The sequence below is a fragment of the Canis lupus genome, chromosome 27 (genome assembly GCF_048164855.1).
Source record: "Canis lupus baileyi chromosome 27, mCanLup2.hap1, whole genome shotgun sequence".
Lineage (NCBI taxonomy): Eukaryota > Metazoa > Chordata > Mammalia > Carnivora > Canidae > Canis > Canis lupus.
Genome location: NC_132864.1, coordinates 30249174 through 30274200, shown reverse-complemented (window position 1 = coordinate 30274200; position 25027 = coordinate 30249174). Strand labels below are relative to the sequence as shown.

The 25027-nt window shown below is 48.3% G+C and overlaps 2 protein-coding genes across 13 annotated transcripts; one reads left to right on the top strand and one right to left on the bottom strand.

Annotated features, from left to right (window-relative positions):
• The first annotated feature begins 69 nt into the window (after positions 1-69).
• Positions 70-20046, top strand: DUSP18 (dual specificity phosphatase 18). Of its 12 annotated transcripts, none has more exons than XR_012019460.1 (5): positions 70-404; positions 3758-5341; positions 16035-16187; positions 16537-16677; positions 17204-20046. XR_012019460.1 is itself a non-coding variant. In XM_072803254.1 (2 exons), exon 2 carries the CDS (start codon positions 3827-3829, stop codon positions 4391-4393), a length of 567 nt encoding a protein of 188 aa, XP_072659355.1. In that variant the 5' UTR covers positions 70-404; positions 3758-3826; the 3' UTR covers positions 4394-6566. The 12 variants fall into 12 exon arrangements, 1 of the variants encoding a protein (XP_072659355.1); XR_012019463.1 differs by having other exon boundaries at positions 16035-16677; positions 17204-17402; positions 19549-20046; XR_012019464.1 differs by having other exon boundaries at positions 3758-4838; positions 16035-16677.
• SLC35E4 (solute carrier family 35 member E4) lies at positions 18587-25027 on the bottom strand. The gene is made up of 2 exons (XM_072803252.1): positions 23840-25027; positions 18587-19553 (listed from the first exon to the last, which is right to left on the bottom strand). Exons 1-2 carry the CDS (start codon positions 24456-24458, stop codon positions 19120-19122), a joined length of 1053 nt encoding a protein of 350 aa, XP_072659353.1. The 5' UTR covers positions 24459-25027; the 3' UTR covers positions 18587-19119.

The window sequence follows — 25027 nt, the reverse complement described above, 5'->3', positions numbered from 1 at the left end:
TCTAGGAGGCTGCGGACGCGGCCAGGATTGTCCCTCGGCGGCCGCCGTGGTGCAGCCGGGCGCGTTGCCGTGGAGACGGGCTGCGCGTGACAGAGCGGGCAGCGGCGCGCTGAGCTGACACTACCTCTCGGCTAGGACTCCTGCGGCCCCCGCGTGATCGCGGGGCGGGTAACCGAGTAAGGCCGGGGGTGGGGGGGCGGCTCCAGGGAGCTGAGACGAGGCCGGGCTTTCTCTGAGGACCCGGCACTACTGATTCCTCCCCGCGGGGAGGGACTGTTGCTATGGAAACCAGAGCGCGGGGTAGCCAGGGATGGTGGCGCCCGGATGGTGACAGATCTTCCCTCACCCGGAGACCCTCAGCCGAGGCTTCCGGCGCGGCTGCTTCCTGAACGAACGGGAGAGAGGTAAGACTGGGGGGGGTCTTGACGCCCAACAGACGAGGGAGCGCAGGCCAACGTCAGCTGCGCAGGAAGCCTGGGCGGCTCACCCCTGGATGTGGCTCTTTGCTCTTGTCAACCCGCGGGCTTCGTTGCACGCTTATAAGCCAATATTAATGAACGCCCCGCGGTGCTTGCCGACTTTTCCCACACATAATGAGACCAGAAAGACCAGCTTTCGGACCGTGCTTTGTGACCCTAGACAGGCCCTTTTCTCTCCTCTACTTCACTTTCCCTTGTGTAAAACGAAGATATTAGTTACAGACACCGGCCTATTATGTTTGCTTGAAAACAGAACCAGATGAAGGACGCCAGAGGCTTTATAGGCTATAAAACGGTGAAACTAGTCACCACCCCCCTCCCCACCCCCCACGCTAAATGTTCTTCAAATCTTTGTGTCATTTCTTGAGGCGATCTTTGCAACTCCCTGGCCCCAAGCCTGAAATAAATCCCTTTATTCTTCCCTCCCATAAAGCTTTACGTTTCAACGTCCCTAACAGCAGTAAGAATAGTTACCATTAAAGAAAAAAAAAAGAAGAGTTACCATTTATAGAGGGCTTACTCTGTGTCAGGCCCTTTAGTTTACCTGGGTTACCTCATTTCATCCTCAGAAGGTCTTATAAGACAGGCACTATTATTCTTATTTTCCAGCTCTGTTGTGCCTATAATTGCCTTTTTTTAATTAATTAATTATTTATTTATTTATTTATTTATTTATTTATTTATTTATGAGAGTCACAGAGAGAGAGAGAGAGGCAGAGACACAGGCAGAGGGAGAAGCAGGCTCCATGCAGGGAGCCCGACGTGGGACTCGATCCCGGGTCTCCAGGATCATGCCCTGGATTGAAGGCTTTGCCACCGGGCTGCCCTACAATTGCCTATTTAATATCTGCCTCTCCCACTAGACTTTGAGCTCTGTGAAAGAAGGGGCCATGACTGTCTACATTTCAATATCTCCAGCCCCTAATACAGAGCCTGAAAAATATTTCTTAACTAGCATGAAAATGTCTCTCTTCCCATTGCTACCCTTACCTTCAAGAGAAATGTCTTCTTTGCTAACTTTTTGTCACTGGGATGGATAGCAGTTTCCTCTATTTCTGTTACCTACTGGGCACTAATTTTGGGGACCCGCAGTGCACTTTTCTCTGGGCTTTCGGGTGATAAGAATCCATTTTGCGTGATGAACATCCCTTAGCATTTAGGCTTTCAACTGAGTTTTTGGGGGGCTTTTTCTCTGCCCCACATGACCCTTAGAACAAACAACCCCATCTGGCCTTCCTGGGGTGAGCCTGTTGTATTTGACTCTAGGGCATTGGCCGATAGGATTTCCTATGTAGCCTTTGGCCTTGCTTTCCAGCAGCTTAGGAACCACCCTCACCTCCACCAAGCCCTTTCCCCAACCCCAAATTTCAGATGAACAAAGACAGAGAACTCATCCTTTCCAGATCTCTCAGAAGGCAGAGTTATGGCTGTTGGAGTCATTCCTCATTCAATAGATATGTATCAAGCAACTACTTGTACGGACGCAGAACTTAGCATTGGTGATGGAGTAGGAGTAAAGATAGTTATAGCGAATCCCAATAGAACTCACAGATGAATCAAGACAAAAAAAAAACACATCTTCAGGAAGTAGTAGGAAGAAGAGCACATAAGACTTAGAAGGCCTGGAGGAGCAGGGACTTGATTAAACATAGGGGAGGGGTATGGTTCCAGGAGGTTTCCCTCAGGAAGTGACCCTTGGCTAAGATCCCAAGTCCTCTGCTGAATGGAACAGATCATGATGTCATAGGCTGGTAGGGAAACAGGGTTCTAGGCCAAGAGAGCAGCAAAGATGAAGGCCCTGGACCAGGGAGGACCAGGTGTCCATGTGACACTGTACATGGCTCAGCCTAGCTGAGGTCCTTCAGGACGTAGGAAAAGCTAATAGAAGGGATAGAGATGGGCAGGAGCCAGACCACAAATGGCCTTGACAGCCAAGCTAAGGGGTTCCATCTCATCCTGACAGTGGGCAGCCAGTGAAATATATATATATATATTTTTTTAAGATTTATTTATTTATTCATAGAGAGCGAAGAGAGAGGCAGAGACACAGGCAGAGGGAGAAGCAAGCAGGCTCCATGCAGGAAGCCCGATGTGGGACTCGATCCCGGGTCTCCAGAATCACACCCCGGGCTGCAGGCGGCGCCAAACTGCTGCGCCACCAGGGCTGCCCAGCCAGTGAAATATATTATGCAGGGGAACAGAACTTCTGCTCCTCACTTGTCTCTGCCTGATGAAGACTGCCATTTGGCCTTGAGAAGTGTGCTCTAAATCCAAATACTCCTGTTTCAGTGGAACACATGAAAATGTGCTATTGTTGCAGCTTTGTTCAAGACTGGGAGAATGAAGCGCCTAGGATTTCTTTCTTTTTTTTTTTTTTTTTTTTAAGATTTTACTTATTTATTCATGAGAAACAGAGAGACAGAGAGGTAGAGACACAGGCAGAGGGAGAAGCAGGCTCCATGCAGGGAGCCCGACGTGGGACTTGATCCCCGGTCTCCAGGATCACGCCCTTGGCCGAAGACGGCAGCGCTAAACCGCTGAGCTACTCAGGCTGCCTGGGCCTAGGATTTCTTAGGAGAAAGCAGGGGTGTGCCCCTCCCTGGGGTGCCTGCCACAGCCCTGCTGCACACAGCATCATGCTGGTATAGCTTGTCTACCTGAGGCCCCTCTGTTTCTCTGGGAGCTGCTCTAGTGCCCTTCATGCTGGCCTCCAGGAAGCTTTCAGCCACCCTCTTCCCCAGTCCCTCTCCTTAGAGGCAAAGTGCAAGAGCTTCGTTAATGTAGGACTCTCTAATTTGACATCACTTTCACAGAAGCACAACCTATCTCTTCAGAGGGATGGTTCTTGGAGGGGGGAATCTGAGACCCCCCTTTCTCTTATACCACCAGTGACTTCCAGCACAGTAGGCTCTAGCACCATGTCAGTGCTTCAGAATCTCATGATCTGATTTGAGCATAAAGTCAGAGGAGAAGCAAGAGGCTGCTTGTGGCTCCTCCCACTTAGAGGGAGAAGAGGGCTGTGAACCTAGGCAGAGGGGCCAAGGCCCAGCTGATGGACACCAGTCAGCTTGCTTAGCTAGAGATGTGGAGCCCCTCAAGGGAGGCCTTGAGTTCCAGACTTGTAGATAAGTTCTCTGGGTACTTCTGCTGGGATGGTCAGAGGACTACTTTGGAGATCCAGTATTGACCCATTTATCCATTCCCCAGAAATCCCCTGGAGTTGGCTTTCTGGCCCGGCTGGCCTCCTGCTCTCTTAAATGTTCTCTCCCTCCTTGCAGTTTTCCATGGCATGGCCTAACAGAAAGATGTAGCCTTTGTGCCTCCCTGGCCGCTGACCGCCTGGCCTGATGACAGCACCCCCGTGTACCTTTCCGGTTCAGTTCCGGCAGCCCGTGGTCAGCGGCCTCTCACAGATCACCAGCAGCCTGTATATCAGCAATGGAGTGGCCGCCAACAACAAGCTCATGCTCTCCAGCAACCAGATCACCACGGTCATCAACGTCTCGGTGGAAGTGGTAAACACCTTATACGAGGACATCCAGTACGTACAGGTGCCTGTGGCTGACACACCCATCTCGCGTCTCTGTGACTTCTTTGATCCCATAGCCGACCACATCCACAGTGTAGAGATGAAGCAGGGCCGCACGCTCCTGCACTGCGCCGCTGGTGTGAGCCGCTCAGCTGCCCTCTGCCTGGCCTACCTCATGAAGTACCACGCCATGTCCCTGCTGGATGCCCACACGTGGACCAAGTCATGCCGGCCCATCATCCGACCCAACAGTGGGTTTTGGGAGCAGCTCATCCACTACGAATTCCAGCTGTTTGGCAAGAATACCGTGCACATGGTCAGCTCCCCTATGGGAGTGATCCCTGACATCTATGAGAAGGAGGTCCATTTGATGATTCCACTGTGAGCCATCCTACCAGTCCCCGCACCCAGGTCGGGGGTGCAGATCTGCTGTAGACCCTCCACCACGATCTGAACTTAAACATTCTCCTTTTGTTGGTACAGACAAAACAGATGATGCCTTTTATGAGGGTCAGAAAAAAAAAGGAAAGGTGCTGTAGATTTTAACCTTATTATCCATATCTTCAAAGATGAAATTCACTAACTGCCCATTGGTGCAGAGAAGTTTCCAACCCTCTAAGTGACATGTCACGGCTGCTGGCCAGAGGGGAGAGTGAGGCAAGTGTCCGGGTCAAAGTCCAGCACCTTACGCGTTTAGCAAGCCTAGAATCCTGCTGTCCTCCACCAGACCGACTAACCCAGGAATGAATGAGTCAGCCACAATTCCACTTTATTCTTTCAAACCCAAAGCCAGAGCCTTAACCATCATGGTGCCTCCTGTGGTGTTCACAGTAAGTGCCAATCCCCTAGATAAGTGGCCTTTGGGTAGTGCACTGGTCCTGGGGGCCCAGGCCAACCCTGCTTCCACCTTCAACCCACAGGGGCCCAACTCTGGTTTCCTGGATTTGATTTACATATGACATAGTTTTTCAAAGAAAGCATTTCATAGTCATAAAATTTTTAAGAATATATTTGATTTTGAGTACTGTCATACATGGCAAGATCTCAAAGTATCCTTGGCCGTTCCCTGCCAGCTTTTGGGGGGTGGCATTAGTTTCTTCTTAGAGGCACATGTGAAGAGCAGACCTGACATCAGGCTTCAGGGGTTCCCCTCAAAGGTCTCGATTTGGAAAGCCAGAGCTGCAGACCGGAACCTAGCCTTGTCACTTCCTCCCCCATGTGATCAGGACCTCTTGGCACCTCAACTTTCTCATCTGTCCAACCACTGACAGCCCTTTCCTCCCAGCATTGTCATGAAGATTCAACGATCCCTTAACACGGCGCCTGGCACGTGGTAGGTACTTTATGGTAGCAACTCTCATTACGGATGCTGCTTTGGCCCTGCTGGTCTGGGTCAGTGTGGTCATCCTCATGATAGCATTTCCAAACCATCCGTACACAGCCTTTCACTGTTTACAAAATGCTCTTCATAAAAGTCATCCTGTGTGGGAAAAAAAAAAAAAAATGGTCTGAGGTTCTTTCAGACCCTACCTTAGAAGAGGCTTAAACTTCGTAGCCTTTTCCGAGTTCCCATTGTGTTCAATCCACGTGTGATCTTGGTCCTAAAGCAAGGAACACACTTCCAGCTTCCTCTAAAAGGCCTTGTTTAGATTGCTGACCATTAATGTGGGTGCCGGCTAACCACTGGGTCCATGGGGGCACATGCCAAAGGGACAAATGAGTCAGCCCCAGCTATATGCCCTGAAGTCCAGGATTGTTCAAACCTCGTAGGGGCCTAAGGATCTGACTTAAGACCAGTTATTCTAACCCAGAGGTTTTCAGATGAACCTTATATGAGACAGACAAAAGCACAACTGTTCTGTGAATCCAGAGCCCAGTGGAGGCCAAATTTTGCCTTCTCCCTCCAAACCTACCCTACTGCCACTTTCATAAAGGGCATGCCCAGGGGTGCAATTTTAGGGTGAAGAGGAGAAGGAAAATCACTGCTTTGGACTGACTTCTCGTTACACAGGCGAACAAACAGACACACGAACACCAGGGCTGATGTGGCAGGGCCCCCACAAAGCAGTCTTTCTGGAAGAAACCCAGATGGAAAGTTTCTCTTAGAGCCTTTTTAGAGAGAAATTGATTGTGACATATCTTATCTTCATTTAAAAAAATTTTTGAGTTAACATACGATAAAATTAATTATATGTGCAGTTCTGTTTTAACACATCTGTGTAACTACCTCTACAATCAGAACACAGAGCAGTTCCATCATCCAAAAAATCCTCTTATGCCACCACTTTGTAGTCAAACCTTTGCCCTGCCCCCAGCCTGTGGCACATACCAATCTGATCTCTGTTCCTATAGATTTGCCTTTTCTAGAATGTCACATACATAGCATCATAGAGGATGTAACCTCTAAAGGCTTCTTTCAGTATATCTTTGAGTTTCATACATGTTGCTTTTTATAGCTAAGTAGTATTTCATTGTATGGATAACCACAGTTTGTTTTCATATTCACCCACTGAAGGATATTTGCGTTATTCTAATTTTGAATAAAACTGCTACAAACACTTGTTTACAGGTTTTTATGTGAACATAAGTTTTCATTTATCTAGGCTATATACCAACAAATGGGACTGATCAGTTATATGGCAAAGGTTATGTTTAACTTTCTAAAAAAACTGCCAGACTTCCAGAGTGGCTATACTGTTTTGCATTCCACTATAAGAGATCCATTTTTACACTAGTATTTGGTATTTGGTACTGCCAATATTTTTTATTTTAGCCATTCTGATAGGTGTGTGGTATTAGCTCATTGTGGTTTAAATTTACATTTTCCTAATGTTGAATATCTTTTTGTGTGCCTAATTGCCTTCCACATACCTTCTTTTGTGAAGTGTCTATTCTTTTGCCCATTTTAAAATTGGGCTGTTTTCTCACTCTTGAGTGTTGAGAATACTTTATATATTCTGAATACAAGTCCTTTGTCAGATAAAGGTTTGTAAATATTTTTCCCAGTCTAGCTTATCTTTTCATTTCTCCTAGAAGTATCTTTTGCAGAGCAAAGTTTTTAATTTTGATGAAATGCTACTTGCCAATTTTTCCTTTTATGGATTGTTTTTTGGTGTCATGTCTAAGAACTCTGCCTAACCCCAGATCACAGAGATTTACTCCTATGTTCAGTTTGAGGGTCTAAATTTTTCACTTATTTTTATGGTCCTTTGGTATAAGTTGTGAGGATTTGTTTGAGGTTCATAGTTTTTCATGTAATTGTCTAATGGTTTCAACTACATTTGTTGAAAACTGTCCTTTATTGAGCTACCTTTGCTCCTCTGTGTAGGTCTGTTTTGGACTTTTTATTCCGTGTGATTTCACTTCACCAATACCACACTATCTTGATTACTGTAGCTTTATAATATGTTTTCAAGTCAGACAGTATGAATCCTCCAATTTTCTTTACAAGAAGTTTTGGGGGGCTATTCTAATTTCTTTGCCTTTCATATTAATTTTAGAACCAACTTGTCTGTATCAACAACAGTAATAAACACCTCCTGGGATTTCCATTGAAAGTGTGTTAAATCTATTGGCCAATTTTGGGGAGAATTGCCATTTTTACTCAGTTGAATCTTCCAATCCATGAATATAGTATGCCTCCCCATTGGTTAGGTCTTGATGTCTTTCATCAGTGTTTTGTGGTTTTCAGCATGTAAATCTTATATATTTTACTGTATTTATACCTAAGTATTTCTTTTGAGGAAGGACATGTGTAAAAAAGTTTTTAATGTTGGCTTCCAGTTGTTCACTGTTGGTGCTATATAGAAACACAGTTGATTTTTGTATTTTGACTTTGTGTCCTGTAACCTTGCTAAGAACATTTTTGTAGATTCCTTTGCAATCTACATGTAGACAGTCTTGTCATGTACAAATAGAAATAGTTTTATTGCTTCCTCTCCATCCTGAATGTCTTTGATTTATTATTTTATTACTTGGCTATGACTTCTAGTACAATGATGAATATGAGTGATGAAACAGACATTCTTTGTTCCTGGTCTTAGGAAGTGTTCAGCCTTTTGCCATTAATTATGATGTTAGTTATAGGCTTTTTGTAGTTAAGGAAGCCCTTTGTTAAATTAAGGAAGTTAGGGAGGAAAGTATTGTCTCCCCTTCTACTTACTGAAAGTGATGTAAATTTAAATGTTCTTTAAATGTTTGGTAGAATTCATCAGTGAAACCATCTAGACCTGAAGATTTCTTTTTCAGAAGAATTCAACAACTGGGACGCCTGGGTGGTTCAGTGGTTGTGCGCCTGCCTTTGGCTCAGGACATGATCCTGGAGCCCTGGGATTGAGTCCTGCATTGGGCTCCCTGCATGGAGCCTGCTTCTCCCTCTGCCTATGTCTCTGCCTCTCTCTCTCTCTCTCTCTCTCTCTGTCTCTCGTGAATAAATAAATAAAATCTTAAAAAAAAAAGAATTCAACAATGAATTCCATTCTTTTAGTCATTAGGACTATTCAAGTTACCTATTTCATCTTGGGTGAGTTTTTGTAGTTTGTGATTTTTCAGGATTAGCTCCATTTCATCCAAGTTGTCAAATTTATGCACAGAGTTATTTGTAGTATTCCTTATTATCTTTATTATCTGCAGAGTCCACAGAACTATCACCTTTTTATTCTTCATGCTGATAATTTGTCTTCTCTTTTTATTTCTTTATTAGTCTGGCAAGAGGTTTATCAATTTTTTAAAATCTTTTTAGACAATTACCTACCCTGTTTATTTTCTCTTTTTGTTCTTCCCTTTTCTACTTCATTGATTTCTGTTCTTTATTATTTCCATGGTTCTGCTTATTTCAAATTTATCTTGTTCTCTTTTCTAATTTTATAAGGCAGAAACTTAGATTTTAGACCTGCATCCCACAAATTTGATGTGTTGCATTTTAATTTTTGTTCATTTCAAAATATTTTCCAGTTTCTCTCAAAATATCCTCCTTTACACATGTATTATTTAGAAGTGTATAGTTTAATTTCTAAGTATTGGAAATTTTACAACCATCTCTGTTATTGGTTTCTAATTCCATCATGATCAAAGGACATAAGTTGTATGATTTTATTTCTTTTAAATTTGTTAATGTTTACTTTATCAGATAGGATTTGGTCTATCTTGGTGAATGTTTCATGTGCTCTTGAGGAAAAAAAGGTTATTTTGGATAGAGTGGCTAATAAAAGTTTATTGATTGATGATGATTGATGGTGGTTTTGATTCTTTCATACTTATCCTAATTTTCTGTTTGTTTTATTGGTTACTGAGAGAAGAGTGTTGAAGTATTTAAAATTGTAGGTTTGTTTACACCTCCTTTCAATTCTATTAATTTTTTCATGTATTTTTAAGCTTTGTTGTTAGGTATATACATATATTTAGGATTATTATGTCTTCATAGTGAATTGATCTTTTTTCAATTTGCAATTGTCTCCTTATCCTTAATTTTTTTAAAGATTTTATTTATTTATTCATGAGAGACAGAGAGAGAGGCAGAGTCATAGCAGAGGGAGAAGCAGGCTCCATGTAGGGAGCCCCATGTGGGACTTGATCCTGGGACTCCAGGATCATGCCCTGAGTCGAAGACAGACCATTAACCGCTGAGCCACCCAGGCGTCCCCTTCTTAATTTTTTGAAGTCTACTTTGTCAAATATTAATATTTTAATATTAATAATTTTTTAGTTTGTTTTTAGTATTTGCATGACATACCTTTTTACATCCTTTTACTTTGAATCTACTATATTGTTAGATCGAACATGGATTTCTTATGGACGCCATAGATTTGAGTCCTTTTTTTTTACATATCCAATCTGTCTTTTAATTGGTGTGTTTAGACCGAAATTATCAATATTTGGATCTAGGACTACCATTTTGTTTTCTGTTTGTCTCCTCTGTTTTCCATTTGTTTCCCTTTTCCTGCTGCCTTCTGGATTATTGAATATCTTTAAAGTATTCCATTTTTATTTTATATGGTTGTTTCAGAGGTTATTGAATATTTTAAAAGTATTCCATTTTGATTTTATATAGTTGTTTCAGAGGTTACACTAGAGAATATATTATATGTATTTAATTTTTCAGAATCTATTTAGAATTAATATCTTAACCACTTCTGATATTCAGTGGATAATGTGTTAGTTTTCTTTTGCTGCTATAACAAATTACCACAAACTTAATGGCTTAAAACCATACCTATTAATATTTCACAATTTCTGTAGGTCAGAAGTCTGGTTGGGCTTGACTGAATCCTTTGCTGAGAGTCTCACAAAGCCAAAGTCAAAATGTTTCATAAGACTGAAATCATGTGCATTTTTTTTTTTTCTTTTTACAGGGAAGCTCTGGTAAGGATTCTGCTTCCAAGCTTATTAAGGTTGTTGACTGAATTCAGTTCCTTGTAGTTGTAGGATAGAGGGCCCCATTTCCTTATTAACTATCAGCTGGAGGCTGGTCCTTTCTCCTAGAAGCTGCCCATATTCCTTCAAATGCTATCCAGGGGGTTGAGTCCTTCTCACACTTTGAATACCTCTGACTTTTCCTTCTGTTGCATCTCTCTAAATCCAGCCAGAGAAATTCTCTGCTTTTAAGGATTCATGTGATTAGGCCTGTCCAATAATCCAGATAATCCTGATTTTAAAGTCCAAAACTTCAATTGATCTGCAAAGTCCCTTGTGTCATATAGAGCAACATTCACTATTTCCAGGAAATACAGCATGGACATCTTTGGAAAGGATGGGTATTCTGCCTATGACAGTTAGCTTCTATTGATCTATTTTCAAGTTCACAGACTTGAACTGTCATCTCCATTCTGCTACTAAGGCCATCCAGTATATTTTCAATTTTTGATGAGTGTAATTTCTTAGTTTAAATTTTTCTATTTGGTTATTTTTCTGTATCTTCTATTTTTCTGTATCTTTCTATTTTTATCTTTTCATTTGTAAAGTCTTTTTCTGACTATTCCATCCAGATCATCTCAGTGTTCAGACTTTCTTGGTTCTTTGTATGTAGAGTAATTTGAGATTGTATCCTGAACATTTCGAATATTATGTTATGAGACTCTAGGTGTTGGTTAAATCCTATGGAAAATGATGAGTTTTTGTTTTAGGAGGCAGTTGACCCATTGAGGTTCAGTTCTGATCTGCCTCCTATGGACTGTTAAAAACAACACTATAAGCACAAAATGAAGTCATTTATGCTAAGCCCCAAGCCACCAAATTGAGACTTAATTTAATTATAGTTTTAACTCTACCAGAAATGGAATCTTAAACCAATCAATCAAAAGTTGCCTGATTGGCACTAGTTAGATAATCGGCCTGACAGATCCTTGCTGTCCCGAAGGAAAAATAACCTTGCAATAACCTACCCACTTTTTTGCCTAAAATAACTTCCTCGTACCTGTTCCTTTCTGCTTATAGAAGTCTTCCATTTTGTATAGCTCCTTGGAGCACCTTTCTCTCTGCTAGATTGGATGCTGCTAGGTTCATGAATCATTGAATAAAGCCAATAAGATCTTTGAAATCTACTCAGTTGAATTTTGGGTTTTAAAAAGGCCATAGTTGGGGATCCCTGGGTGGCGCAGCGGTTTGGCGCCTGCCTTTGGCCCAGGGTGCGATCCTGGAGACCCGGGATCGAATCCCACATCGGGCTCTCGGTGCATGGAGCCTGCTTCTCCCTCTGCCTGTGTCTCTGCCTCTCTCTCTCTCTCTCTGTGTGACTATCATAAATAAATAAAAATTTAAAAAAAATTTTTTTTAATAAATAAATAAAAAGGCCATAGTGGGCAGCCCAGGTGGCTCAGTGGTTTAGCGCCGCCTTCAGCCCAGGGTGTGATCCTGGAGACTCAGGATCGAGTCCCACATTGGGCTCCCTGCATGGAGCCTGCTTCTCCCTCTGCCTGTGTCTCTGCCTCTCTCTCTCTCTCTCTCTGTCTCTAATAAATAAATAAAATCTTTTTTAAAATAAAATAAAAGGGCCATAGTTCCAATGTGAGTTCAATTTTCAAAACTTTGGCAATGTAGTTTAAATCTGTCCTAAGTTTGTGCCACCCAGGGACCGGTCTGAAATCTGGGTGGACTACCTAGTTTATGAGTCAGACTACCTAGTGTGAAACTCATTGGAATACTGTTGAGTCAGATCCATTCATGGAATCTAGCAGTTCATATGGAAGGAAACATACCACTACCAGCTCTTGACCTAAAATTAAGTCTTAGGTACTTTGCCAGCTGCCACTGCCATTGCCACTGCCGCTGCCTGAGTTTTAACAAGTATCAGGCCTTCCTGGGGGGCAGGGCAAAAGAAGAGAAAAGGGGGGAAATAAAAAGGGTTTCCCTTACTTTGTCCTAAAGTGGCCCTCCTTCTTACTCTTCAGACCAGGAGGACAGGGCTTTTTGGAGTTTTTTTCTTCCATGCCCAGGCACAGTTCCAGGAGTCACACTGCCTTTGAGACCAGGCCAGGAGATACAGGAACAAAAAACAAAACAGGAAGCTCACCGCCAGATTGTTTATATTTCAAGTTCTGATTCCCTTTCCCAAACCACCTGCTACCATTTCGTTTTCAGAGTCTTCAGAGAGCTGCTCCATCCGGTCCAGTGTTTTTAGTTGCATTTGGGGCAAGGACAGATGATGCTCACTCTACCTTACTCAGAACTGGAACCCTAAGAAGTTTATTTTTAAAAATATATGCCCATTTGTAGAAAAAGGAAAACAAATATGGTCCATCTATAATACTATCTTGAAGCAATAACCAAGTCCACATTTTGGTACACTGTGTACATTTACTTCCATGTATTTTCTTCATAGTTGAGGAGATATAATTTTGGATCCTCCTTTTTAAATCATTCTTTTTAATTTTCAGAATTGGTTGTGGTAGGACCAAGATTTCATATCCTAAGCGGAAGAGGTGGAGATTGAGGGCTCTTGAGAGTGCCCAAGTCCTTTTCCCAAATAGTTCACTCTGTTCTTTCAGACTCTGTAGAGTGGCCCTTTAGTCAAACAACCTAGGAAAGTAGGTCATATTGAAGCTTTAACATAATCCTGTAATAGGGGAAGAATGAAATGATCCTCACAGCCCAACACCCTGTCTTGGAGCAGGAATTCCAGGTCACTGTGATTTTATGAGCCTTTCACTTTCCCACTTTCAAAGTCCAGAATTTCTTTCTTTCTTTATGATGAATTAAACGAATTAAATTTGGCTTGAGAGTTTCTGTGAGGTTCATAATACCCTGTCAGGTAAATAGTGACACGCTAGCGGCCCTGGGGACTTCCCTGAACAGCCTCTGTAAGATGGTGATCTCCTTACAAACCCCAGGGACAGGTCGCTCTTGACCCTAGAGTACACAGTCCTGCTTACCTGTACCTGGGACGTTTCATCCAAAAGCCCTAGGAACCCATCAGCCTTCATCTCTGGACTTAGAACCAGTATCACTTACGAAGCTTGAGAGGGAGCTGAGAGGTGGGTTTTCATCCTGCTTTGTGACTTCAGTCAGACCCTGGAGTTTTTCTGGAATTCTGTCTGCTGTGTAAACGAGAGTCACAATGGCATCTGTGATGACCCTAAGAATGTCACAATGGCCCAGCAGTTTAGCACCCCCTTCAGCCCAGGACGTGATCCTGGAGACACGGGATCGAGTCCCACATCGGGCTCTCTGCATGGAGCCTGCTTCTCCCTCTGCCTGTGTCTCTGCCTCTCTCTCTCTCTCTCTCTCTCATAAATAAATAAATAAAATCTTTTTTTTTAATAAATAAAATCTTTTAAAAAAAAGTCACAATGGCATCTGTGGTAAGCCAAGAATGTGTCCCACAGACCTCCAATTACAGAAAGTAAAACTGACCAAAGGCCATGTGAAATCTATGGGCATGTTTATGCTGAGGCGAGACTTCCCTCAGACTCCTTCTAGCTAGTTCCTGAGCATAGCAGGGGTGCTAAGGCAGACCCACTCCTGGGAGACTTGGAGCTTGTCCTGTTGGCTTCTTTGGCTTAGGGATGCTGAACCTTCCTTGGAGTGCAGTGTGGTCAGGACCGCTTCTCCCAGCCTTGCTCTCCTCTCTCCTCCACTCAGACTCTGGCTCACATCATGGTCTGATAGCTCTCCCAGCCTTTCCCGTCCGCTTCCCATTTTCTCTCACAAATGTTTGCCCTCATAAAACCCTTGCACTTTTCCTTCCATCTTGGTGCCTGCGTCTCAGAGGACCTAGAGTAAGCCACCATGCTGCCCACCTCCCGGAGGTGCCAACAGACACCCAAGAGCAGAAAGCTTTCGACACATGTAAAAGCCTCTTGCCACAAATGTTTCTAGATGTCCCCTTGGCAAAACATTTGTAATGCTTTTCCCCTGAAAAAAAAATATTTGCAGACTGAGCTAGGTGGGGATACCCGGCTGGCAACTTCTGTGGCAGATGCTCCTGGGCCAGACCCTACAGGTCCCCATAACTTCACAGCTGGCTCTGTTCTCTAGAGCAGAGCATGGAGCAAGAAATGGCAGGATCCCAAGAATTAGGAGATGAAGTCCTAGCCCTGCTGCTCCCCCCTTTGCATCAGATTTTTGCTATGGCCTGAATATTTGAAATTCATATGCTGAAAACCTAATGCCCAAGATGATGGTATTAGGAGGTAGGGACTTTGGGAGATAATGAGGTCATGAGAGTGTACCCATCATGAATTGGATTAGTGTTCTAAAAGAGGCCCCAGAGAGCACATTGCCCCATCTGCCATGTAAGGATACAAAAAAGTGACCCAGAAGAGGCCCCATGCCCCATCATGCTGGCACCCTGAGCTCCAGAACTGGAAGAAATAAATTTCTGTTGTATAGGGCAGCCCCAGTGGCTTACCGGTTTAGCGCTGCCTTCAGCCTGGGGTGTGATCCAGCAGACCCGGGATCGAGTTCCACGTCGGGCTCCCTGCATGGAGCCTGCTTCTCCCTCTACCTATGTCTCTCTGCCTCTCTGTCTCTGTGTCTCTCATAAATAAATAAATAAATAAATAAATAAATAAATAAATAAATAAACAAACAAACAAACAAACCTTAAAAAAATTTCTGTTGTTTGTAAGCCAGCCGGCCAGCCTACGGCATTTGTTATAGCAGCCTGAACAGACTAAGATCTTCATCTTGGTGACTAAGATCTTCATCTTGGTTCCTCCTCCTCTTTGGGCTCCTTATATGTATGACAAGGATTAAACTAGATTTGTGGCTTTCAAACAGGGCTTGTGGGAAATTTGGCAGATGTGCTTCAGTGGTGAGGGGTTTCCTGGTTTAGCTAAGGTGCTTCAGCTTCAGCTTGTTTGATATTGGGTTCCAACATAAGATGCATGGACAGGGTTCTCACACCAAACAAAGTTACACACAAAGCGAAATGCCCAGTCCAGGCAGCAGGTACTCCGGCACTGGAATCTACCCAGTTGGGATGCTGGCAGTGATTAGAGGAGGGAGGGGCACATGATGGTTGTGGCTGTCAGGAGGGGGCAGGAGAAGGCCTAGATACTAGAGGGTTCCATCAGGCACAGGGAGCAAGGGTGGCCTCGTATAGCTGAAGAATCATGGGGAATGGGCTTGGAGATCTCAGAGCATCCAGGGCTTCAAATACCAGACCAAGGAGCCCAGACTTTCTCTTGTCTGCAAGTGAGAAAAAGAGAAAGCAGCCTCCGGCCCTCTGAGCAAACATTTGCCAAGTGCCCGCTGTGGGCAGGACCCCACAGCAGAGGTGCGGCCAACAAAATCCCACCTGGAGCAGGAGGCCCCATGGCCCCAAGCTGTGTGCCCCTCAATCATTCAACAAACATTCACTGATGTGGCCAGCCTGAGCTAACTTCAAAGATCCCCTCCTCTTGGTATTCATGCCCTTAGGATAGTCAAAGTTGGAGGGCCCATACTGGATAGGATTGACCCATCTCAGAGAAATGACAGTACTAGAATTACATAATAAATGAAGATGTTAGAGAAATGAGTGTGACTTTTGAAATTGGGTCACAAAGGACATTGTGGCTCTTTGCTTTTTTTCTCACTCACTTTGATAGAGGCCAACTACCATGTCATGAGGACACTCAAGATGCCCTATGGAAAGGCCCATGTGGCAAGGAACCGAGGCCTCCTGCCAACAGCCATGTGTATGACCCATCTCTTGGAAGTGGACCTTCCAGCCCCAGTCAAGCCTTCCTACGACTACAGCCGTGGGTGACATCCAGAACTATTCCACTAGGCCACTCCCGAATACCTAATGCACAGGAACTGTGAGATTCTCATGCATGTTGCTTTAAGGTGTAATATTTGGGGATAGTTTGTTACCCCAAATCTATACAACTGCTGGTACTCTGTGTTGTGCCCACAACACTGTCCCCATTGTCCTCTGGACCTATACTACCTCTTCCCTGATCTCGCTACCTCCAGTCTATTTCCCCTCCATGTCAGATCCAGACCAAACTAAAAGGCCACTATCAAGAAACATTTATTGAACATCATGGCTCGCTCGCCTGCTCAAAATCTCCCATGGCTCTCCACTGTGTTTTGTGTTCTTTCCAGGAAGTATTGGCAAATGAGCAGGGGCAGTACGATGGTGGAGCTTCTGGCATCCCTGAGCTGATTTGGGAACAGAGCAGAGAGCAAGAAGAGTCCTTGTTTGCTCTGGCCCCTGGAATGACAATCCAAGGGCCCCCTGGGGAGGTAGGGAGGGGCCCCCTTGCAGCTGGGGCTAAGACAAGGCAGGAGCTTTGTTCTGAATCCACAGTGGCAGGATGCCCAGCACAGACCCAGCCTCCCCAGCTTCCTCCAAAGCCGGGCAAGAGGGTGAGAGCTGGGGCATCCCTCCCACTGTGCTCTTAGAGCAAGTCCTGGGGGACTCTCAATGTGGATGGAAGGCTGGGTAGGAGGGAAGTGGCTAGTATGAAAAGCTTTTGGGGGAAGCCGAGGAACCCCTTGGGGTTTCTGTTGTTAGTCTGCTGACATTTCTTGAGGACCTATTAGGTTTCAGGCACTATTGCTAAGCACTTGCCATACGTTAGCCCACTGCAGCCCCCCAGAGCTAGACAGGGTTAGGTTCTCTACTGCTGTGCCCACTGAACACACAGAGGCACAGGAGGAGAAGGCCCTTGCCTGGGGTCACACAGCTTAGACACGCCGGGGGTTTGAACCCAGGTCCAACTCCCTGTTCTTGACTAGTATTCTCTTCCACCCACTCTACCCATGCCAGGTACTGTGCTGGTGTTGGTGAGACAACGGTGAGCAGGACAGCTGCCTTGACCCTTCCAGAGCCCGGTCTGGCTCTGGTCGACTAGTTCTGACAATGGGATGTGCTCAGCGCCCTGCCTGAAGTGTGGGGGGCTGGGATGACCTTTCGCTGCATTTCTCGTCAGCTTCTTCTCGTCAGCTTCGCTTGGAGCAGGGCAGTGGTAAGGGTAGGAAAGAGCTTCCCAAGGAAAGTGACGTCTGTTATCCTGAAGAGGCTTCCCAGCAAGGACTGGGTACAAAGATTGAGGCTCGGAGAGGCGGAGTGACTTGCCTGAGACAACTAGTAAAAGGCAGAGCCTTAAGAGACAGTGGCCTGCGTGGGAATCACCTGCTAAGCCCTTCCCACCAGTGATTCCAGCAATGCCCACTCCTGGTGACGCTGTGGCACCAAGAGAGGCCAAACAGGTCACACTGTGAGAAAGGATATAAGCCCAGCCCAGGGGGAATCTCCTCAATACTGGATAGCTCTAAGTCTGGTGACAAGCCAGCACCCAGGTCAAGCATGACTCCAATTCACCCTGCCCTCCCCTACAACCACCAAGGGCTGGCTTTGATCGGACAGGGCTTGGGGGCAGTGGGGCAGGCTCACCCTTCAGCCAAGTATTCCATGGGGGCCCAGGAACCAGGACGCAGGTGTGAGAGGGAGGCTCCTGCTATGGCAATGAGCTCCCTTGAAAGAGAAAGGGTCCTGAGTACTGTGAGGCCCTGCACCCAGAGACATCTAATCTGTCCTGTCTGGCCAGGCCTCAGAGTGGAGGTTGGAAATGCCCAGGCTGCACAGGGACAGGGCTGGGCCAGCGGCATCTCTGAGTCACAGGCAGGGTGGGTAGTGAGTGACTCAGCCTGAGCCCACTTCCCCTCTGAAAGGCCAGCCTGGGTGGAGACCAGGGCCAGGAAACCCTGCGCCTGTCCTTCGTGGGCCGGGTGCCTGAAGGAAGGTGGTGAGGATGGAAGGTGGAGCCCGAGGAGAAGAGAAGCAAGATAGGAGCCAGGTGAGGCCGCAGGGGCCAGATCTTGAGGGTCCTGTGGTCTGGGGCAGGAAGTTCTGTTTTGTCCCCAGAGCAGTATAGAGCCCCAGAAGCTGTGTGTTTTAGAAAGAGAATTCCAGAGCTGTGTGGAAGGTGGAGTGGAGAAACCAGAGCAGAGCAGGGAGGAAGCCACCGCCACCATGCAGAAAATGAGCAATGGCAGCCCGGCCAGTGGAGGGATTTTAGAGAAGGGGACCCAGACAGGGCATGATGGGAAAGGGAGGATGTCCTGGTTTCTGGGGGAGCAGCTAGCGGCCAGGGGGCCCTGAGCTCTCCCTGTATTTCCTTGGCTGTAACCCTGAGGAATGACACAGGTATACAAGCAAAAATAGTTTATTTGAGGATGGAAGACCCAAAATTGGGGGGCCCAAGGGTGAGGCTACAGCAGCTGCCTAGAGTTGGCACAGATGACCCCACTCCCCAGGGGATCCCAGCAACAAAGAAGCCCTTCCTGGGGCCCCCTAGCTGCCTCCCCCACTTCCTGGAGGAAGGATTGTGCAATCGCCAAGAATCATCGTCGTCATCAGAACATGGTGAGGTTTTCAAAGTTTGGCCAGCAATTTTTGGAGTAGTAGTTGATGCTAATCATAATAATCAGTCCGACAAGCACAGTGATTGTGCCAGGTCTGGACCCACCATCCAGTGGTGAGTGAGGTCTGTGAGGAGAGGCAGGCAGGGACAGGAAATGGTTCTCTCTGGGAGGCAGAGCCTCCAAGGTGGCCTTTCCAGAAGGCCCCTCTCTCTCCCTTGGCTCCAGTGGCTGCCGGCTCTCTACTTTTCCCATGGCCACTGGCCAACGTTGGATTCAGGCTAGGGTCCGTCCCAGGGAACCCAGGTGTTCCCCTAGGTCTCAAAGACCTTTGCCAGTCTGGTCCCTCCGCCAGGGGTGCCGGCGGGCAGCCCAGGAGGCCACGAACTCGCAGTTGTGGTAAAGGAACATTCCTGAAAGGGTGAGTGCAATGCCCACGTAGCTGAGAGCACTGAGGCGGCTGCCAAATAGGAGTCGGGACAGGACGAGGTTGCCCACGACAGTGAGGTTGCCCAGGACGTGGACGGTGAGGGCAGAGGTGAGAGCCAGCAGAGAGAAGCTGGCCAAATTGTAGAGCACGGACAGGAGGCAGCTGAGCAGGATGCAGGCCCAGAGGTGGGAGTTGGTGGGAGTGGGCGGGGGTGCCACTCCGGCCTCCAGCACCAGGGCCGCACCCGCCAGCAGGCAGAAGCTGGGCAGCGAGGTGGCGTACAGCAGGGTCACCGCGTCCAGCCTCTCCTCCTGCAACAGGGCACCTGCAACCAGGACAGCAGCCATCAGCACCCAGAGGGAGACAACCCCCGCCACCTGGCCGACTCGGCGTGGGCTCCGGGGCCCAGCACCCAGGAAGCCTGCCTCAACCCCTCCGCAGAATTACTGGCTCCTGCTCCATAACACGAAAGCCAAGACTCCTGTCATATCACCTGGACTGTGACCTGTGCTTAACCTCTGTATCACCTGCAACGTTGGGTGAGAACACCTAATACGTAGCATTGTTGTAAATATTAAAGTAGATGACACTTAGAAAGCCTCTATAAGGTGAGTGCTAAATGTAAAAAGGTAAATAAAAGGCAGCCCCGTGGCTCAGCAGTTTAATGCCGCCTGCAGCCCAGGGCATGATCCTGGAAACCCGGGATCAAGTCCCACATCAGGCTCCCTGCATGGAGCCTGCTTCTCCCTGTGCTTGTGTCTCTGCCTCTCCCTATCTGTGTCTCTCATGAATAAATAAATAAAATCTTAAAAAAAAAAGGTAAATAAATAAGCCGGTTATCATCCACTTCAAACCACCTTCCACATGCTGAAATAGTCATCTGCTTGTGATAGCCAAATGATCAATAAACACAAAAGTGGTCCCCCCCCCCAAAGTCTTCGGGGGCTCCCCAGGCCCTGGAGAAAAATCTCTTTGGTTCTTAACCAGCTCGGAAGGCCCTGTGCCAAGTGACCCTGACCCACCTTTCTTGTTCTCAGGCCTTACTCACCCACCCGCTACCCCACCCTGCAGCTCCCACCACCATAGGGCAGACAGACCAGCAGAAGGTCAGCTCTGCCAGTTACTAGAAGAAAAAAAAAAGTTTTATAATAATAAATTGGAGTCAAATGGCAGGTTCATTCTTTGCTTCATTCACTATGACCCCTGGGATGATGGGAGAACAAGAAAGTCATTGTTTGCACTTGGCTGTCACTCACTGTTTATAACTGATCTGCAGCATCTTTTGCTACTAACACGAAGGCTGCTTGTCAAGATGAATCCAGGACTAAGAGGAAGCCTTTTAGTTTTGCATGGAAAGAGGATCCTACCAGCTTGCAGATGTGTGTGTGTGCGTGTGTGTGTGCGTGCTTAGACATATTATGACACAGCTGTTCACAAAGGAAGCAATGCCCATCTTCAAAGTCAGACAGCGCTCCAGTGAAACGATAGTATCTGCACCCTGGTGATGCTGTTTTGGGGCCCTCTCCAAGCTTTAGTGGAGAGAGATGAGTAATTGATCCAGGCCCCCTCCCAGGGCTCTTGGAGCCTCTGTGCATTTTCTGACACACGATTTCCAAAGAGCCACAGGGGTGCTTACTCATAGGCCAGGAGAGGAAAACCGTATTTCTCTCTCGGTTTCATTTTGATGTTTTGGCTTTGTTCTCTAGGCAACAGTCCCTCTAGCTCAAGCATTTCTAGAAATGAACAATAATTCATAATAATTGGAATGCCTCCTGCTCGTTCACTCCAAATTTAGCACTATTACAAGCAGCATGTGGCTTATACATTAGAGGTCCCATCACGGGAAGGTGTTTAGGTGAATTTCGCCCACCATGAGGCAGCCAGGCAGGAGGGTCCTAACCTCCCCACCACCCCAACCCCTTCTGCACAGTCTGCATCCCACCCAGCCCTCTGCCTCCCCTTCCGGCCCTCCAGGGAAAGAGCAGTGATCCTCTGCCACAGGCCACTTACTCCATTTCCTGTCCCCCTAATGATCCCTACCCTGCCAGCCCCACCAAACCCTCTAGTTCAACCTCTCCTCCTCTAAGGGCAATTTTGTTTCAGCATCTGAAAGCACCCAGGCTTCTGACCCTACAGACAAAGGTTCTCTAGACCCTCTGTTCCGCCGACTGCTGGCTTGTTCCATCTTTCTTTGCTCCCGCACTAGCTGTGTAATATCACGCATGTCAGCCTGTGTCCTCATATGTGACAACACCCCCCGCCACAGGAGGGTGCAAGGTGCTGAGCTCAGGGCCTGGTGCCCAGTGGCAACCGCTCACCACGGCAGCTGTCATGATCCTCCCTGCCGCTCCTGCTGGCTGACATCTGTGCCCTAGCAAGGCCTGCTTCCCACTCCCAGAATGCCCTCTCCTCTGGTCTCCCCAGGAAGAAGAAACTGCCCACCCCGCCCCCACACCTGTGCCCACCTTGATTCTAGAACTTTTCTCCCACCAGTGTAGTCTCTGCCTCTGAGTGCATCTTGCCACCAGCCTGAGAGCTCAGGCAGAGATCAGGTCAGGCTGCTCTCGGATGCAGGTGGGTAAAGCTGAAAGCAAGTTCAGCAAGCTGGCACCTCACTTCCCACCCTTTCTGTGAGTGTAGCCCCACTGTGGGCCTGCAAGTGGCCCAGGTGGGAAAGAAGCTACTGGTCCTGCCCTCGGCTGCCTGGGTAATCCTCTTCCTGGACTCTCATCCCTACCCCCTCGAGTCTGCTCTCAGGAAAGGAGCTGGTACCTGCCGTTTACACTCTAGTCTGAAAATGCACCCCTGGAAGTAGAAACCTCCTCTTATCAAAACCCCATCTCACTTCCTGGCTCCAGTCTGTTCCTCCCCATCTCTGCCAGGCTCCCATCTCGACTGGTGGGGCCTCCAGCCTCCTAAGCTCCCTCCTTAGCATCCACGGCATCCACGTAGCCTAACCAGCTTGCCACTTCTGCCATCAGAGCCGTTAACAACCCAACCACTTAAGGGGAGTACCTGCCTGCGCCAGGCTTCAGGACAGGTGCTGGGGACGTGGAGATGCCGAAAGCCATTCATGCCCTCTCAGAGCTCCTATCTGGTGGGATGCAGATAGGTAACCAAGTGGCTACAATACAGGCTGTGATGGGAAGCAGAGGGTGCAGTAGGAGCCTGGAGGAAGCACCCAACCCACGTCAAGGGCCAGGTGCTTGACACTTGGGAGAGAAGGAGGTAGCTGGCAGAAGCCAAGAAAGAGACCGAGACCAGGCACCTGCTGTGCCTGAGGCCTGGGTGAGAAGCAGGCGTGCTGTAGGCCTGGGGTGGGGGTGGGGGGCAAGAGGTCAGGTTTCCCACTGCCGACTTAGGCCCAGAGCTCTGGCCCAAGCTCAGCCACCAGCTCTCATGTAACTAGAGGGCAAAAATAGAACAGAGCTTTGGTCCTGTCTCAGGGCCCAGGAGGACGGGGACAGGGCCTCTGAGTCCTGGCTCTGAAGATGCCAGGACAGGCCTGAGCTCTAACTTCCACCTTCCCTTTCCTGCAGGCTGCCCCCAACCCCAGCCTAGCATCCTTGGAGCCCCTCCTCCTCCCAGGCCTGGGTCACAGATCTCGGAGCTGGAAGGGCGAGAGAGCAAGAGGCCCCTGGAACTCCATCAACTCCAAACCTCCTCCTCTGAACACACACAGGGAGACTAAGACCCAGATAAGACCCAAGGTTGACCAGCAGGTATGAACAAAGGCGTGGCTGGATCCCAGGCCTCTCCACACCAACTGGGCACCCTGCCCTCCCCCACATCTCCCTTAGGTTGAGGCGGGGGGAGTGGGGGCACTGTGACTCAGATGCCCCTTCGTAAGACAGAGAGGAAGGCATCTTCTACCCTCAGTGATTTAGCAGGGTCTCAACCTGGAGCTTCCACATCACCTTCTGCCCAGAGCCCCCCTGTCTCATTTCTTTAGAGGTCAGGTGGGGCAAATTCATGAACTCTAGGTCTCAGTTCCTTGGACCATCAAATGAGAATGAAGGTTGTTGTTGCCATGGCAATTCAAGGTCAACACCCAGCATAGGGCCTGTTACACTGCAGCTCCCAGTAAATATCAGCCCTTCTCCAGACTTAACCAAACCCTTCACCTTCCAAATCCCAGCTCAAGGTCCCTCCTTCTTTCTCTCTCTTGGGTTCCCATGATCTGGTGTTCCTGTGGGTCCAGAGCCTTACACCACATCACATGGACAGCATGGAGTCTGACTGCCTGGGTTCAGGTCTTGCCTCTGCTGCTCAAGGCCACATGACCTAGGGCAAGTCTCTCTACCTGTCAATGGGGACAGTATAGTGACTTCCTTCATCAGAGCAGTATAGAGATGCAACAAGATAAGCGGTTTGACAAAACATGAGACAGAGATCAATGGCAACTACTAAATATTGGTTGGGGTCTAGAGCCTAAGTTTGGGGCCCGGAATTCTCTGCCCTTTCTGAGCCTCCATTTCTGCCTCTTCCAAAGTCATGGACCTCCGTTTCTTCATTTAGAAAATGGGATAATAGCCATACTCTTCACAGGGACATCCAGGCCACACGCCTTCCCCAATCCCCACATTCTCAGCCAGTGACCCAGGCACTCACTCTGCTGAATGGACTTGAGGCCACGGAGGCAGGTAGCAGCCAGCAGGAAGCCACAGCCAGCAGGAGGTGTCCGGAGCTCCCCAGCCAGGCTGCAGGCAGCCCCCAGGCAGAGTGGACCCATGGCGGCAAATTGTAGCGGGTGGTGGCGACGGCCGAGCAGCAAGGCTGACAGGGCCAGTGTGATCAGTGGTGTGGTAGTGGTGGCCAGCTGTGCCAGGTCCAGGGGCACCGCGCTCAGGCCCACGTTACCACAGGCCATCGAGGTGCCGAAGGTGAGGCTGAGCAGCAGCACTTGGCGGCGAGTACGGCTGGGCATGGGGCGCTGTGCCCCCCAGTGGCATGCCAGTGCTGCTGCCAGCATGTGCAGTGCTGAGAGCAGCAGGGGCCGACCGAAGCCATGCACGGTGAAGATCCACTTGTTGAGGCTCGACATGCTGGCTCCCGTTAGCAGCCACACCAGTGCTGCCACTGCCACCCGGGCCCGGCCAGGCTGCCCAAGGGTCCGGGGGGTGTCAGGGGGCCACTCAGGGGACCCAGCCACCCGAGCACCACTAGCCACTGCCACTGCCTCGGCTGAGGTCATCCTGCCGTCATGGTGCTCCAGCGGGCAGCGACACATCCGTACCAGTGGGTCTGGGGCAGGAGGACGGCTCCCCAGTGACCAGCTCTGGGCCACCAGAGTCCCCCTGTGGGCCAGGCCGGATCCCAGTTCCCCAGATCCTGGGGCCCGCCTCAGACAGGTGAGGGCACTGCTTCTGTGGCAGGCCTGTGCCAGCCAAGGTCCAGGAGCTATGCCGTGTCCCTGGCTCAGCCAGGGCAGAACCCAGGCCACGCTGCTGGGTGCCGGGCTCTCCGGGGCTCAAGCCTGGCCTAGGAGGCTGCGGGCACCTCTGCCCAGGCCCAGGTGAAGTCCCCACTCTCCTTCCCGCTTTTAAGCCCCTCCAAGATGAGATGGAGTCTTCGTTCCTTGTTCTCTTCGGTCCAGACCCCGCGACCTACTGCTTGCTTCGGCCGGGCCCAGGCCTGGCAGGGCGATCGCGGCACCAGCTCCCGGGGTGTCCGGCGGTGTCCGGTGGTCGCGGCTCGGCCGTGCGCTCAGGCCCGGCGCCAGCTGACACCCGCCCCGCGCTCGCCGGTGCCAGGCGGCGAGCTGGGCTCGGCTAGGTTCCGGCGGGGCCTGCGCTCCGG